This window comes from Ursus arctos, chromosome X, assembly GCF_023065955.2.
Source record: "Ursus arctos isolate Adak ecotype North America chromosome X, UrsArc2.0, whole genome shotgun sequence".
NCBI lineage: Eukaryota > Metazoa > Chordata > Mammalia > Carnivora > Ursidae > Ursus > Ursus arctos.
In genome coordinates this window covers 39,436,035-39,454,115 of record NC_079873.1, presented here as the reverse complement: position 1 = coordinate 39,454,115, position 18,081 = coordinate 39,436,035, and the positions used below count along the sequence as shown (strand labels likewise).

Below are 18,081 nucleotides of genomic sequence, written 5' to 3'. Positions count from 1 at the left end.
AAAACAAACACCACTCTATTAGTAGAAGTAGAATGTACGTGGGAAAAGAATTACATGCTTCAGAAGGTCACCCGACGTTCATTTCCCCTACTCAAGGGGGGAGGGTCTTAAATACAGCCTGGCACTGACACTGCACTTCCCCAGACCATAAAAGGATTTCACACCTCTCCTCAAACCTCTGGACCTCACTCTCAGCTGATAGCCCTGCTTCCTGCCTCACTAAGGAAATTAAAACGATCAAAAGAACACGTCTGCAGATCCCCACCAACACACACACGTAATACTGCACCTTACACTCCACCTTCAAGGCTGTTCCCAGGGCAGAATTGTCAGTGCTCCTGCCCAAGGCCACCCCTTCATCGCATGCTTCACCCCACCCTCTCTCACCTACTGAAGACCTCACTCCGGCAGTTCTTCCTTTCCCCTGGATCACTCCCTTTCATGCGTACTGCGATGTTCTATGTGTGAACACGTGTACAGACACACTCGGCATTCCTACCATCTTAAAGACCAGACCTCTGTACCTCACTTTTTTGAACTGCTCCTACTCTCTTTCTTTGCCCTGACCACTGGCAATGTAGCTTTTGCCATCACTGCTGCACCTAAACGGTTCCTCCCAATTACCAATGATCACACTGCTAAACTCAGGGCTCAAGCTCTAGCCCTCATCTTACTTCAGTTGCATCTTTACACCACTGATCTTTTCCTTTTCCTCGAAATGCTTTCTTCTCTTGACTTCTAGGCTGCGACCCACTCTCGGTTCTCCTCCTGTCTTCCCTCTGGCTGCTGCTTCCCATCCCGCTGCACTTTGCCAGGCCTAGTGCTCGGTACCGTCCTCCTCTCTGTCTCCGCTCCCTCACTCGGTGATCCCACCTGGTCCAGGCTAAAGCCATCTCTAGGCCCACGGCTCCCAAATGCATGTCTGCAGTCCAGGACGTCTCCCAAACTCCAAACTCACACAGATACCTGCCAGCTTGACATTGCCACTAGGGTGTCGAATAGACACCTCAAACTTCAATGTCTAAAACTGAACTCATCATCTCTTCCCCCAAATCTGTTCTTCTGCAGATTTCTCTATTCGGTTTATGGCAACCTCATCCTTCCCACCGTTTGGGCCCCAAACCTGGAGGCCTCTCCAACTCCTATCTTTTTCTCACACCTCATGTCTGATCCACGGTCAATCCTGTTGGCTCCACCTTCACCATTCATCCTGAATCTAACCACTTTTCAACCCCTCCAGCGCTACTACTCCAGTCAAAGCCACCACCATCTCGCAAGGATTACTAGAATAGCCTCCTAAGTGCTTTTCCTGTTTCTAACCTTCCCTCCCCCGTCTATTCTAAATACAGCAGCCAGAGCTTATTTTTGTTTTTAACTGTTTACTATGGAAATTTAAAAGCCTATATAACAGCACAGAGAATACTAATCATGACGCCCATACACTCATCAGCCAGCTTCAATAGTAATATATGACCAATCTTGTTTCATCTTTAACCCCCAGAGTACCCTGCCCCCAGATTATTTTGAAGTGAATATTAGAGAGCCTATCATTCTACAGAGTGACCCCTTAAAAACACAAGTCAAATCATGTCACTTGCCTACTCAAAGCCTGTCAATGGCTCCCCCTTAAACTGAAAGTAAAAACAAAAGATCTCATAAGGGCCCTGGAAGCCCCACACCAGGGGGCTGGCGGACTATGGCCCACAGACCAAATGCAGCAGCTGTCTCTTTTTGTGTGGCCCAAGAGCTAAGAATGGGAGCGAAGGATGTTTTTACATTTTTAAATGATGCAAAAAATAAAAAGAGTACTTCACGACATGTGAACTAATGTGGAACTTAAATTTTAGAGTCCATACAGTTTAACTGGAATACAGCCACGTTCATTTGCTGAAGTATTGTCTGTGGCTGTCTTCGCGCTCAAGGCAGAGTTGAATAGTTGCGTCGCAGAGTGTATGACCTGCAAAGCCTAAAATATTTACACTCCGGCCGTTTACAGAAAAAAACTGCCAACCCCTGCCTTAATCAGTCAAGTTCCCATATGATCTCTCTGATATTCTCTTCTCACACACTCCATTCTAGCCTCATTGGCCTCTTTCCTGTCACTCAAACACTCCTATCTCCGATCATTGGCTGAGCCCTCTGCTGGGAATATTTTTACCCGAAATATCTGCATTATTTTCTCTTACCTTCAAGTCATTCCTCAAATGTCGCCTCTACCACGAGTCCTACTCTGACCGCTCTAGTTAAGCCCGTGATGCATGCCCCCTGCCCCACACTCCCCATCTTCTGACTGTATTCCGCGGTTTTCCTTTCTATAGCACTTCCCATTTTCTCACGCACCATTTAGTTTCTAGTCCTTATTCTCTGTTTCTCCCAACGCAACCCTAAGTTCCACGGCACAAGGTTCTTTGTTGGCTCGCTGATAAATCCCAAGTGCCTAGAACAGTGCCTGGCACACAACCAGGCACTCAAATATTTGTTGAATAAATGTAATTCTTTATAAAAAATTTAAGTCTTAATTTGGTAAGATCTTTAGTAATAAAAGAAAGAACCATTGCCCTGCAGATGAAAAACCTACTCCAGAATGCTTCATCCATCCATCTGTTCATCCACCCATCAATCTAATCTTTACTGTCTGCCTGCCATGTCAGGGGTATGGGGGATCTGAGGATGAAACAGTCTGAGCTTACAGTCTACTAAGGAAGGTAAATCTCAGATAAATAACTCAGACAGTGTGGCAGAATGTGGTAACGTGGGGCTGTAATGCAAACTCAAGTCCGCTAAGGTCAAGGCCAGTGTTTTCTTTCACCACAGTCATGCTGCCAATTATTAACTATTCTAAAAAATCATCCTTTAAAACAGGAAAGATAGGGAGAAAAATACAGGTACTACAATAATGAAAGTAAGTAAATTAAAGGATATAAATTCAATGTGCTATTATAAAATGGCTAATAGTGGGTCGCCTGGCTGGCTCAGTCGGTGGAGTGTATGACTCTTGATCTTGGGGTTGTGAGTTTGAGCCCCACGTTGGGCATAAAGAGAACTTAAAAAATTTTTTTAAATGGCTAATAATTATAAAAGCATGGAAAATATTTCATTTTTTAGTGGGGAGAATGACTATTATAAACAAATCATCTATGATACAATCAAATATGGATATATTTATTCAATAAACACTAACTGAGCACTGACAACGGGCAGGCACTCCCTTTTGTGTGAGGGGAAATCCAAGGAAGAATGATGCACAACCCTGGCCCCCAAGGGGCTCACATATGAGAAGCAACCAGGACAGAGCTTCGGAAAACCTAAACAGGCAATGTGGGAAGGTAGTAGATTCCGTGGGATTAGTGTTCCTTTAAATTGTTGTCCTTTGTAACTGCTGTACTTAAATAATACCAGCAGAAAAAAGTTAAAAAAAAAAAAGGCAGGACAAAGTATCCAATTCTGTCAGATGTAAAAAATGAATTTAAAGAATTAAAAGGGTCTTTGGGGTTCAGATTGTGTTCTTTATTTCTCAGTAGAAGAACCAGGTTTACTTGGAGGAGTGGCTGATCCCAGGTCTGCAGCAAGAAATCTACAAGATGAGCCAGACAGCAGGAAACCTCAGGAAAAACCCAGAGCCACTGTTCCTACGTGATGACATCATGTGGCTCCTTTTCTGTGAGGAACCTTAGCAGGCAAATCTAACTCTAACCAACCTGTAGCTCCTCTGCAGGAGGCCTGGGGAGTAGAAGGGTCAACCCTTCTGCCTTTGCCGGAGGTAACTGGCCTCTCCCAGTCTCATCCGCCATCCCCCAACTGCTGCCGTCGAGTGCACCAGCTACTACTTCCACTTCATGCAGCTCAATTCCTGTACCCCAGACGTCTCAGAAAACTTCACTTGTACCACCGTATACAACAAACGTGTCTGTGAGAATGACTTCCAAACCCACCTACCAGGATTTATACATTTAGATGCTTCTTTCCCTACCAAAATGACTTGTACTCAGTCCAGCAACAAAGTCATTGGTTAAATCATCCTGGAACCGGAGTCCATCCATAGTTACTGGGTGAGCTGCACAGGAACACGGGCCTGGCTGTTTTAGAGTTATGGCTTGTTTCCATCCAGGATGGTATCATCTAGCTTCAGAACTCACCTAATTCATCAGACATCTGACAGCGAAGGATGGAAATTAACTACCACTACGGATGAAAAGAGTACGCTGAAGCGCCCAGGGGCAATGTCTAAAAAATGGCTCCAGGAATGGTCTGTGCAATGGCAGAGCCCTAGGAGTGAGTGGGAGGCCTCCCGAGTAAACTTTCGGTTAAGAGGCGGCTCTCACTGGGAAGCGGAGTCTGGCCAGTTCAGGGGTAGCCCACTCCACCACTTCTCTTGGTGACTTACCTGAATACAAGCCCCAGTCTTCAACTTGCACAGGTTGCAGACTAAGGCCCAGCGACTGGGAGGGATGTGGGAGACCTTTGTGATAGGTTCCATCCTCTCCGGACAAGCAATGCTGACCTATAAATAAAACACCACCATAAGGCAGAGGCACCAAGGCATTCCAGAAGTACCTTTCGCAAACCACAAATAATATTACGCGAAGCTCAGAACATCAAAACGATGAGACGAGCCACATCTCTTAAGGTTACTATGGAACCAAGAATAAATAAAACCTGTCCCTAGCCACTGCTCAGACCTTTGATCATTTCCAGTAATGTAAATGATTCATATATAGAACGAGAGGGCAGGAGTGGAGACGGAACACGGTTACCTTAATGAACCCAAGATATCTATCTACACTTTACTTAGGAGCCAAAGACAGCCACTAAGGAAAGGAATGAAAATTCACAAAATCTAGCATCTATTATATGTTAGAGATGGTGCCACATGCCTTGTTTTGTCATTTAATCAACTAAGGATAAAAAACAGGCAGTGACAAGCCTTTCAGTTCAGCTTACAAAGAAGCAGGATATTGTGGGAAAGTAGCAGCAACCCGGGTTATGAAGAGGTTGCAGCACATAAGCAGGAAGGATGAGGATGATAACATTTTCAAACCACAGTCTTTGAAATCATGTAATTATTAACAGTTTGCTCTACTCTTTCAGCCAAAGTAGCCTCAAAGCGAAATCAGTCTTTGGGAGAGTACTGAAAGGAAGGCAGGCTTTAAAAAAAGATGGAAAACATTTTTTTTTCCATATGAAAATAAGGGGTTAGGCAACTTCTGGTAAAAAGTGTTCTCCCCCTGTCTTACAAATGTGTACGTGAGTTTCTAAGAGAGCCACAACTTTAAAAAAGAGGGAAGGACTGTTGAATAAAGCTAGTTAAACTAGCACAAGTTCTACTCACAACAAGAAACCAACAGTAGAGAGATCAGAGCGATCTTGAGCAACCCAAAAGGCACTAAAAACCCTAAGACAAAGTCAATACATAAGAAAGCTTCTTTTCTTTTTTTTTAAAGATTTTATTTATTTATTTGACAGAGATAGAGACAGCCAGCGAGAGAGGGAACACAAGCAGGGGGAGTGGGAGAGGAAGAAACAGGCTCATAGCGGAGGAGCCTGATGTGGGGCTCGATCCCAGAACGCCGGGACCACGCCCTGAGTCGAAGGCAGACGCTTTAACCACTGTGCCACTCAGGCGCCCCGCTTCTTTTATTTCTAAAGGACTCTTCAGTTGTCATGTTCTAAATTCATTATTCTGAGAGAGCCTGCTCTATCAGCTGGAGCATTTGCTGCGGGAAACTAGTCACTCTCAGGCCAGAAACCTGAGAGGTCATGTCAGTCTATAAGCTGGACATTCTTGGTATGAAAAAGAAACCATTACTCAAATATTTTTAAAAACACTTACTTCTCTATCCATAAGAACACCATAGTATTTACCGTGGACAGTTTAACTCTGTGAGCTTGAGCTCGACTGTTAGACAGTTAACTCCCCTGGAACTGCCTTTAACAAGAATAAAGCCAGGGGAGTTTTAAAAAGGGAATGAATAACCGATACAGTATCATCAGCTCTCCCATGAACTGAATTTTAAAGTCGCTCTTGCCCTGCAGTTAAACTGCCTAACAAATTTGCTGCCTTGGAGAGGGGCTGGGGAAAGAGGATGTGAGTGGGATGTTCAAATGGGTTAAAAAAAAAGGCAGCCATAAGAAGTAAGGACAAGTAATGTTTGGAAGCTCTCTTCAATCAACTTAGTGCGCACACAGCCCCTTATAAAATATCAGCAACTGAAGGACCAGATTAAATTATGAGGGATGGAGTTTTGAATAAAGAAGCTCTTAGACAAACGTTGAGTGAGTCTAAGCTCTGAAAAGAGCTTCAAAAATCAAAGGGCAACCATCATAGTGGGTGAAAGAGCTATTGCTCACTTTATCTGGAATAGCCTAAAACTGGAAACAACTGAAATGCCCATCGAAGAATGGATAAAGAAATCATGGTATATCCATACAGTAGCATACTACTCAACAACAGAAACGGATGCGTGTTGATACACACTACAACATGGAGTGCTAGGCAGACAGAAAAAGAGTGCGCACTGTATGATTTCATTTATATGAAGTTCAAAAACAGACTAAGGTAATCTATAGTGATAGCAATCGCAATGGTAAATAGAGACCCAGATAGCGATTGGAAAGTGGGTATGAGGGATCCTTCTGGGGTGTTCTATGTCCACTTCTGGGGCGTTCCAGGTCTTGGTCTGGGTTGTAGTTACAGATAGGTGTAAAAAGTCATGAAACTGGACCTTCGTTATTTGGTATTTTAAGGTAAGTTTCACCTTGAAAAAAATCTGCTCATATCCTGGTCTTCTGTGCCTCTCTTCTCATACAAATCGATCCAGTAGCACCGGTATCGCCACCTATAAATCAATCCGCACGGGCTTACGTGCTCACCTGCATCCGAGAAGGATGTGAGGGAGCTCAAGTGGAAGCACTATCACCTCAGAAACATGGGCAGGCATGAAGCATCTCCATGAAGCCCAGGCTGGCCTGATGCTGTGGGAAACAGGGGCCCTCTGGAGCAAACGGGCTCACAGGCCTGGATGAGTTCTTACCTCTGGAATCCACAGGGCACAGCTGACATGAGCCCATTTAGTCCCGGTCCTGGTAGTTTTCATGGCCCCACCTCTCTTTGGACACAACAGACACTGCGGATGAATGCCCAGGACACAGGAACGACACAGCCAGCTGCCTTCTGGGACCTTGAGGATGCCGTAGCAGGCCTGGAGGCACGAGGAGGAGAGGGGAGAGTGGTTAGCATCTTCTCACCAAGACTGATGTCTGCTCTGGCACACAGTCACAGAGTATCCTCTGCTATTAGGAGAAAGAGGCAAATAAGGCCCAACAAGCTCAGATCCGGGATTTAGTAATTTTAAAACACTCAAGAAAAGGCAACTTCCAGCATCTGTTCTAAGATGAGCATGTCTGTCTATGAGAACTGACTTTAAGGACAAAAGAATAAGACCAGAAGGAAATACACATAAAGGCTGGCCCAACTGTTGTCTGAGTTTGGGGATTATATACTTTTTGTTTGTTTGTTTTTTTGCCTCTGCTTTCTAAAGTTTCTTCAATGATTATGTATTATACTTGGTCATATACTCATTGAATAACTTGTACATGTCATGCACTGTTGTAATCAAGAAAAGAGTGTTAAGAAGGACACAGAATGAAGCTTCTGAGCAGCCCACGAACTAATGTTTAAAGAGCCTAACAGAGCCTGGTGCATAAAAAGCACTCAGCAAATCACAGCAATTACTTGCCTGGGTTGAAGAAAAGGGGACTTGTGAATGAACCCTGAATTGAATAGACTATTAGACTAATCACAATACTCCATAATGAGTTCTGGAAGCTGCTTCAAATCCGTCATGGAATGAAGTCGGACAAATAAATGAATCACTGGGGGGAGGGGAGATTAGTTTGGAAAACATTCTAGATTTCCTTTTCACTACCTCCAATCTCTCCCATCTTTCCCCTCCTTACTGCTCTACTCCCACCATTAAGGACTAAACCTGGGGGCCACCTGGCTCCCCACGTGGCCTGGTACACTTTCCACCACTGACTGGTTCTCCAAGGCAGCTTCAAACTCTGTGCCTACCCCAGGAGGCTCACACACGGCTCGGATTCGGGTTCCAATAGTTACTATCATGTTACCCCCAAACTGGCCCCTTTCCCAAACTATCCATATCACCACAAACTTCCCAGCTTCCAGATCCAAAATTCCTGTACTCGTATTATCTACTTCCCTTTATCTACTACCCCTGGGGCATGCTAGTCGTCCCTACGGAGCGGCCTTAGGCCCTGACCTTCCTCTCCATCCCCACCACTGCTCCATCCATCCAAGTCCTTATCATGTTATGCCTGGATTGATTTATTCCTAAATTCTCTTCCACCCCCTTCACACCTTCAATCCTCCTTCTATGTGGCTGCCATGTTCTTCTTACTAAAACAAAGATTTCATTCCATTCCACAGCAACAAACCCTCTAGAAATTCCTTCTGTTCTCACCCCCACCCTCGTCTAAACCACAGGTTGGCAAACTACTACTTGAGGCCTGTTTTGTAAGGCTAACAAGCTAAGAATGGTTTTCATATTTTTAGAGTGATGTTTAAAAAAAAGCATATGTAACAGAGACTGTATGTGGCCCTCAAAGTCTAAAATATTTACTATCTGGCCTTTCGAAGAAAAAGTCTGCGGGCTTCTGATCTAAAGCCTGATGTTCCTCCCCTCCCTTCTCAGTTCATACAGCCCCTTGTGCCGCTCCACTTCCTGACCCCTGCTCCCTACTCAACACGGCTTCCCTCACCAGGTACGTGCTTGGCAACATGTGTTCTTCTCTACTTTGGCTGTTATGTTTCATCTCCTCAGTGAGACTGTAAGGTCATTGGGGATAGGTCTTTTATCATCAGTTTATCTGGAATGCTTTCTTTTTTTCTTTTTCTTTTTTTTAAAGATTTTATTTATTTATCCGACAGAGATAGAGACAGCCAGCGAGAGAGGGAATACAAGCAGGGGGAGTGGGAGAGGAAGAAGCAGGCTCATAGCGGAGGAGCCTGATGTGGGGCTCGATCCCATAACGCCGGGATCACGCCCTGAGCCGAAGGCAGATGCTTAACCGCTGTGCCACCCAGGCGCCCCTGGAATGCTTTCTATGCTGAGATCAAATAGGCGGCTTGGTAGTACAGATTAATTTAGGTCAAGAACTGAAGCCGAACTCCAACCAGGCTGCTCTAACAACAGTAGGGCATCATTGTATAAGGTTCCTGACCTTCAAAGCTTTTCTTTCTCTGAGGTCCAGAAAGTTTGCTAGGAAATGAAAGCAAACTTCCTCCTAAAACAGAACCTCTTTCAGACCAGCAGAAGAAAAACCAGTGGTTCTAGGAATACCCTTTATCTCCTGGTCCTTCCACTGGACAGAAAATCATTTACTGAGCTGTTGTGTAGACTTATTCATGGTCATAGGATCATAGAAACTTGTATGTCACAGCAGTGGTTCTCAGTTTTTTCTAGACCACAACATGATGAAGGCTGTGGGCTCTCTTGAGAAAATTCTACACATGCATAGACATATGTTCTACATATAATTTCAGGGGGTTATTAAAACTCAGTGGCAAACATATATATGGCAGGTATAAAAAACGATGAGCATGTATTTAAGACAAATTAATTTAGGCCTCAGTTTGAGTGTTCAATACCTGGGCTAAGAACCAAGAATGCAACATACAAAGAGACTTGGAATGCTCCCAATTTTCACATTTTTAATGTTAAAATCTCAAGTCTATTGATGTAAACCTCTCTTCTAAAGTACTGACACAAGTGTGTTACAGTCACACAGGAATAAACATCTGACATGATGTGGTGGCAGTAAGAAAGAAAAATTATGTGTAATAAATACAGATGTCAACGTGTCCCTGATTCTGTTAAGGAGTAAACCAAATCCTCCAAATCATTTTAAGTCACTTTTCAGTCAACAGAGGGAGCTCTAACCTAAGTATCACTTCAGAAGTCAAGTGAACATACTCACTTTGGAAGAATCTCTTTTATATGAAACTTTATGTGGCACCAACATCCAGTTTTAATACATACCAGCTTATATTCTGCAAGGCCTGGTCAGGTGTCACTGTCATCACTTTCTACGTGAGGAAAGCGCATCATTTATAGTCATTACTGGATATGTTTTCAAAACAAATAAAATAATATTTGAGGAGAATTATTAAGCTACATTTCATTTTTGAGTCAAGGAATCTGAAAATAATTCCTTAATATTTGGTCCCAACTGTGAAGGACAGATACTTAAAATATATACCGCTGACCTCTGTACTATTTTCCCTTCAGGCCTACAATCATTTATCTGAAAACCCTAGGGTGAGAAACATCAGGAAATTCAGAACTGCTCAGATCTTAGGGAAGTAGTAAGTACATACATGGTATATTACCTAAATCCCAATAGGACCAGGGGCAGTACCATATTATCAAATACATTAATATTTCTCTAGCAAACTATATGAGCATTTATACAAAATGGGATAAAGACTATAAATAGCCTCATCTTGGGTGAGTTCTAGTACTGCCCCTAATCAGTTCTGGTGTCAAACTTAAGCAAAACCTCGCAGTTTTCAGAGCTTTTGAAATTTCTGGAATCGTAGAGGAAGGACTGTGGACCTGTATTATCAAATATTTAAGTTCATACTTAAATGATATTTCCTCTTTCACTAAAGGTGTGACATTAATGCCAACAACTGGTAGAGTGATGATAAATTTTTCGAAGTTCACTCTTTTAAAGGAAACAAGTAAAATGAAGAAGAAGATCCAATTGGTCACAGAGGAATTCTGAGTACCTTCTAGTACAGAGGGTTAGGTTAGGTGGCCCAGGCAATTAAAATAAAGTCATAAGCCCCGTTTTTTCTCAATCTCCTGCGTTACCTAGTCATTTGTTTTATTTATTTATTAAAAAATTTTAAGTAATCTCTATGCCCAACATGGAGCTCAAATTCATGACCCCGAGCTCAAGAGTCTCATGCTCTACTGACTGAGCCAGCCAGGTGCTCCACTGCATCACCTAATCATTTTAGTCATTTTGTAGCCAGAATGATCTTTCTAAAATACAACTCATAGCCTTCAGGGTTGACAGGACAAAACCGAAGTTCCTTAGTCTGTCAGCGAAGGCCCGTCTCCTGTGGCTCTCATACCCCTCTCTGCGCTCAGTCTCCATCCTCCTCTACTCCACCGCACTACCTTCTGCAGCTCTCAACAGCTCCAGAGTTGCCTCCGATATACTTTGCCCGCTCTCACTACCCTGCCTGCCTGGTTCTCCTCTCTGCCTGAACACAACCTGCTGTTCTTTGTGGCGTTTAGATTCAGCTTGGATGCTACTTCTTAGAAGCTGTCAGTGATCCCCATCCCTCCCATGCACTTTCACAGCAGCATGGACTTCTAGCTACAAAAATACCTGGCCTACTGTGCGAGCTGGGCAGTACCCTTGTAGCCCCTGTACCAGACTCTGATGACCCCAGGGGGCAAAGACCATGTCTGCCTCTTCGTCACGGACTGTGTCTTCAGCATGTGGCACAGTCCTGGCACATGGGATGGTGTCACATACCTACTTGCTAGATAAATTAATGAGATAAATGAAACACACAACAGGTTCAGAAGAGGGAAAAATTACTTTGGGTAGGGGAGTTCAAGAAAAGATTTAAATCAAATCTTGGAAGTTCTGTAGATTTTTTATAGATGAAGGTGGGAGAAAGCATTTTAAATTGGAGTGTGGCCAAAACATGGAGACAGGACAGTGACAGGAACAGTCATCACTTTCCCCTTAAGTAAACTTATTTCGCTGGAGCGTAGGGCTTATGAGAGGAAGAAAAGGAAAGAGCTGAAAAGAATGTTGATATCATCATCATCATCATCTTCGATTAAAAAGGCATTGTGGTAGAAAGGATGACAAACTAGCTGTAAGGGCTTGGGTAGTCACTTAATCTTTCCTGGTATTATCTGTAAAACTGAGGAGTGGGATGGTCTTTTACAGTCCTAAAACTGTATGATCTTTAAAGCAGAGCGGACTTAGCTTCCTGGGAGTTATATAACGGGAGAACTGGAGAGGGCTCTGGGTGCTAGGATAAAGAGTCTGGACTTCCACCTGGAGGAAGTATAATCTCATCAAGGTTACTAACCATGAGTGTAACCTGATGATGTAACAGGGATTCGAAGGTGGAGGAGAGACTCCTAGGCAGGCAACAAGGAGACTCCCCAGGGGACTATAAAAGTCTTGAACAAGGCAAACTCAATGGCATTAAGTATGAAGGGATACAATAAAGATCTGGGTTTAACTCCTGGGGTAAAGTTAGTAAGTAAGTCACCTTGGGGAATCATAAGTACTGTTTCTAAAGGAATTACTGAAGAACAGCCAGGCCAAATCTTTATTTTCACCCTTATTAAATGCAAATTGCTACCCAGATATGGGTGCTGGAGAGCATCACTGAGCTTCAGAAAGGCTGACCGTGGGGAGGTGGCGGTCTCCACTCTCACTAACCTGATGCACACAGATGTTACACTTATCACAGAACACCATATCATTCCCTTCTTCACTGTCTGGAGACCGGCACACATCACAGATCACATCTTCATCATACTCTATGCCTAGCCCTTCCTCTGTCTCAATAGCATGGTTCATATTTTCATGGCAATGGCGTTCCAGGACTTCTACTGTCTTTTCCATAAGATTCTCATCAACTGGCCCACAACCTGCACAGAAATACAAACAATCAATCAACCCATCAGTCAGCTGTCATTCCCAAATTACCTACTGTGAGCCCAGTGCAGGGATGGAGGGATTCTAAAAGATAAAACCATCTCTCCCCTGATCTAAAACAACTAGATTTCAAAGAATCTTTTACTAGAACTTTTCTAATATTTACCTATCATCACATATTAGTGCTTGACACGTTAAAGGAGAAATACATTTTACCACATTTCTTGTAAGACCGTTTCAATTTTCTGTCTACATCCTAACCAATCTCCTCCTAAATCTCTGTTTTCTCTTATTCCCACTGAGGGCGAACTTTCACTGAGCTTTATAATTTTGAACACTTCAATTTATAGAATAAGATAATTAGGATCACATAACTATTTGGACATAAATAATAATTCATTTTTAGCATATTAATCCCAATGAGCACATCTAACGATTATATGAGAAAATTTTCATACAAAACGATATTAAGTTATAAAAGAAAATTCTAGGTACTATGTATGTCATTATACATATGAAATACTTTGTTTTTTAAATCTGACTTCTAAAAATATCCAATCATACTTTCCAATGGCAACTATATATGAAAGAAATCTATTAGCATCCACAAAAGTCTAACTGCAAATTCTGAAATTACCTTTTTTTTTGCCTCTTTATTTCCTTTCCTTCTATACTTCTAATTTTTCTTAGTCTTCCAAACTTAATAAACCCAACTAAAGATTCGTATGGTGGATACAGGCAACAACTAAACATATTTCTTTTTAGGGGACTAATGATTTTGTGAGAGCATATACATATTTAACAGCTTGTAAACTCAGGAATAATTCTGCAAATGATCCAAAACAAATTCACCCAAATATCCCACTTCATTTGTTATATAAGATACACGAAGAAACTCTGGCATCCCATATAAACTACCCTTTTAGTGTTGTAGATACTTATGAAAGCAAAAACTACCCAGGCAGTATGTTTCATTTTTCCAGCCAAGACAAATTACACATTTTTTTTTTCTGGAGTGGAGGAGGACAGTGTCTGGTTATAAGAGTACTTGGACTCAAATTCCAACTTGACCCCTGACAGGTTATTTATCCTCTTTAGGGCTTAGTTTCTTTATCTATAAAATAAGGACAATACAAACTCACTGATGTCTTGTGAGGCTGAGATGAGGTAATGTTTGTACACTGCTTAGTACGGTGACCAGTATGTAGTAAGCACTCAATTTTTTAATTTTTTAATTTAATGTTGTTTTTAAAAGTTTATTTTAAGCTCTTAGGAGCCTTACTACAGTATCATTTACTCTAAAGAGTAAAACTTGAGATAAAGCAATCCTCTTTTAAAACTCCTCCAAGCCTAAATGCAATGTGGTGTCCTGGATGGGATCCTGGAACAGAAAAAGGCCATTAGTGGAAAAACTGGTGAAATCCCAATAAAGTCTAGAAGTTGGTTAATAGTAATGTACCTGTGCTGGCTCCCTTAGCTTTGACAAATGTACCACAGTCAAGTAAGATGCTATTAACATTAGGGGAAACTGAAACTGTGAGGGGCACATGGCAACTGTATTAAATGTACACTTTTCTGTAAATCTATAACTATTCTAAAATTAAAAAGTAGATTACAAAAAGTCAGCCAAAGGGGACTAACTGCAAAATACCAAAGGGACCTTGTCCTGAGGTGGTGGCATGTTGAAGGGAGCCCTGTAACGATCATAGTGTGTACGGCTGTCATACGGTTCATAAACACAACTGCACACTGAGCCATCAGTCCACTTGATTGTGCTCTCATACTCTGACTTCCCCCCCGTCAGTCTTTTATTCTCTTCCCTTTGGGTTCGCATCCTAAGTTAACCTCCCTTCTCTCCTCTTAGAAGGCAGAGTAAGAGAAGACATAAAACAAAAAGTTTTTAAAAAAAATAAGAAGTACTGGTTACTGACAGAATAACTACCACCATCACGCTAAACTGGATTTAATACAATTTTCTGTTTTTATTCATAGGCATTCAGATACCAACCTCAAAAGAAAGAAACGGGAAAAAAAGGGAGGGAGGGAAGAAAAGTAAAACCGCCGATTCTTGTACTAACAAGGTACAAATGTGATTCAAACAAAAATGACATCAATTCTATGCTTCTCCGTATCACATATGGAGACTTAAGAACCACCCCCAGTTTCATAGGACCATTTGGACCTAAACATCGCTCAGACTGAAGACTGGCCAAAGAGCTGTGTGTAAGAGTAAAGTGAGCTTCCTTTTAGCCTGGCACCTCCCAGCATCGCCGGTATGGTACTGGAGGGCACACATTTACTTTAAAACTATTATTAGGTCTACTTCCAAGATTTTTTTGTTCGTTTGCCTTTGCTTAATTTAAGTTTTTGAGAATTGCATGACAACTTCAGAACTCACTAAAGGTAGTGAGGTCGCTAAGGACCGCTTTGGGGATGTTTTGCCCTAAGCCTGCCATTCTTCCGGCAGGAAGATCCCGAGTCTCACATGAAGGCATGCCGGTCACACGGGCCTGTCAGGTGCAGGGGTGCTGCCTCCTGCTGAAGTCAGAGCTTCTCCCCGCCCAGCAGAGACTGCAGAGGTGCTGCTGCCCCTGGCCCGGCCCACTGATCAGAGTGCTTTTCAGGGCTGAGCCAGGAACCAGCTTCAGAATCCTCCTTAACCAGAAGTGCCATCAGCCGTGACCACTCTCACAATTGGAACTGGAAAACAATCTCATGAAACCCACATGCCAACCCTGATCTGTGCTATTCACCATGAACGAGGAAAGAAAAGGTTAGATTTAAATGTTATTGCTCTATTTCAATATATTTATGCATTTCAAAAAATGCCTCATTAAGGTAAGATCAAAGAGAAAAATAAACGAAAAGGCCAGAAAAGAAAAGAAGCCACAAGATAAAAGCAAGCTAAATGGTCCTGACAGCTTAAAAAAAATCACGAGGCAAGTCAAGGAACAACTTACTTGTGGGAAAACAACTCACCCATTTCTGCGAGATCTTGATTGAGTTCCTGGAGCCAGAAGATGTCCATGTCGTCTAGGTCATAGCGACACACAGATGCCGCCAACTCCATGATGTTGATATAGCCAGGTTCTGTGGTTTCTGAGCTGGAGCAGCGGATGTACTTCCGGGGCCGCATATACAGAACGTCCTTTACCTTCTCGGCTACAATCCTAGGAAAGTGAAAGAAAGATACTGATAAGCCAACAAACGACAGATTCTAGGCACTGACTCGGTGGGACACAGCGGAATTGAATGCTCTTCTTTTCCAACTGAGAGGGATGGCAGATCCCTTTCTAGAAAGTAAATGGTTCTACAAATTCAGTTTTGTCATCTGCTGTGAGCAGTCCGACTGCCAATGAAATGTTTCACTTACCCTCATAGCTCCTGGGCCCCTATTACCAGTCATTCTAATAGATGCTGCATTGTGTGTTCTTGGTGCAACAGCTACCACATCCGGTTAGAAGGGGAAACCAAGGAAGAGATGATCCCAGCACAAAGGCACAGCCAGATTCCACACCAAAGATAGATTTCAGCTAAACCCATGGTTTTCTGCCACAGAGGCAATACTGGATGGTGGTAAAGAGTACAGGCCATAGACTCGCACAAGCCTATTTTCTCTGCCACTTATTCGCATAGTGATTTTGGGGAACTACTTCATTTCTATAAGGTTCAGTTTTCCTAGCTAAAAAATAAGGACAAAAGTCATATATTATGATAAAATAATGTCAAACTTGTAGGGCTATTATGACAATCACACAAAATAAAATATATAAAGTGCTTAGCTTAGCGTATAGTAAAAACCAGATGTTCAACAATGTTATTGTTGTTATATTTCTTATTATTTTCACTATTTATGTAGATGAGGTAAAGCCAAGAGGCCATGGACTTATACAAACTCCAGGCGCTTCCCAGCCATATGTGATAGTGACCAGAAGTCTGAGCAGGGTAACATGATGGGATGAAAGATTCCTGTTCTTCCATCAACTTCTCCAGCAGGCCTGAGCAAACCCATATTTCCCCTCCTCCTGACACTTAGGAGCCCAAGGCAAGGAAACCAAACAAGGGAAGAAAAAGAAGTTTCTCATACCAATAACTTATTCCATAGTCAATGTTTTAGACACTCCACAAAGCATCAGAAAATACAAACAAGAGGAAATATGGATTCTTATTCCCTGGCAATTTAAAAGAACAGAGTGGGCACTCTAAAAAAAGAGAAAGAAACAGATATATGTATCATAAAATAATGAAAACTGTTTCCCTGGAAGGCTTCTGGAGCTAATTTCTTTACTCGAGTCACTATATATGTAGAAGGATTCAGAAACATAAATGCATTCATATGAATACATGTAAGTATATATAGGCATAGTCCACCTTGTATATACACAGTAAATATTTCTTCCTAAGCATTCCTCCAAAAGGTTACAATTCCACATAATATATGTTGAACAAAGTTAATAATGACATGCATTTGCACATTTTGATTTTCCTACCATATGGAGTTTTTAAAGCCAAAGGCAACAAATATTTGAGGAAAAAAACAGAACCCTAAAATATTAATTGAAGCTAAAAATTTGGGAACTGCTGACAGAGGCCTGCTTCCAACTGAAATGAACCCAACTGAAAAGGACAAGACATGCATATGAATTCTCCAGAGACAATGAGATTAAAATATGCTATGCTTATTTGGTGCATGGCCTATGGGGTAATTATAGAATATCTAATTTTTTCTCAAGATTCATCTTGTTCTAAAAGGAAGAATATTTTGCTAACTATTCATATCAATTGTCTCAAATCCTCTGTGGAACAAGGTAGACTATAAATGTTCTTGAATTAAACTAATATGTTTATTAAGCTTCTGGAAGAAACCTCAGGATAGGCGTGTGTGTGTGTGTGTGTGTGTGTGTGTGTGTGTATTTTTAAGTTTATCTAGGTAATCTCTGCATCCAATGTGGGGTTCAAACTCACGACCCCGAGATCGAGAGTCACATGCTCCTCCGACTGAGCCTGCCAGGTGCCCTGAAGGCAAATATATTTTAAATAAGACATAAAAGCCATCAGCCATAAAGAAGAGATTTAAAAACTTCTGTTTACCACCAATATATAATAAACTCTTACAAATCAATTAGAAAAAGACAGACAATCCAATTAAATAGTGGGCAAGAAACTTGAATAGACACTTCCCAAATAAGGCTATCCAGATGGCAAGAAAACTTTTTAAAGGTTTTCAATCTCATTAGTTACCACAGAAATGCAAATCGAAATCATAATTACTATTACCTAGCAGAATGGCTAAACTTGGAAAGACTGACCAAAAACTGACATTAACTTAAGTGTTTATAAGGAAGTGGAGGAAACAGACTT

General features: G+C 42.0%; 1 protein-coding gene across 3 annotated transcripts in view; it reads right to left on the bottom strand.

Moving 5' to 3' along the window:
- JADE3 (jade family PHD finger 3) overlaps positions 1 to 18,081 on the bottom strand; it is a 131,614-nt gene that overhangs the window by 12,873 nt on the left and 100,660 nt on the right. For all 3 annotated transcript variants that reach the window (XM_057311042.1, XM_026513459.4, XM_057311047.1), the window contains exons 5-8: positions 15,700 to 15,890; positions 12,502 to 12,713; positions 7,032 to 7,199; positions 4,385 to 4,501 (exon numbers count right to left, since the gene is read on the bottom strand). In XM_057311042.1, the coding sequence (XP_057167025.1) occupies positions 4,385 to 4,501; positions 7,032 to 7,199; positions 12,502 to 12,713; positions 15,700 to 15,890 (688 nt within the window). The remainder of the gene's footprint in view (positions 1 to 4,384; positions 4,502 to 7,031; positions 7,200 to 12,501; positions 12,714 to 15,699; positions 15,891 to 18,081) is intronic.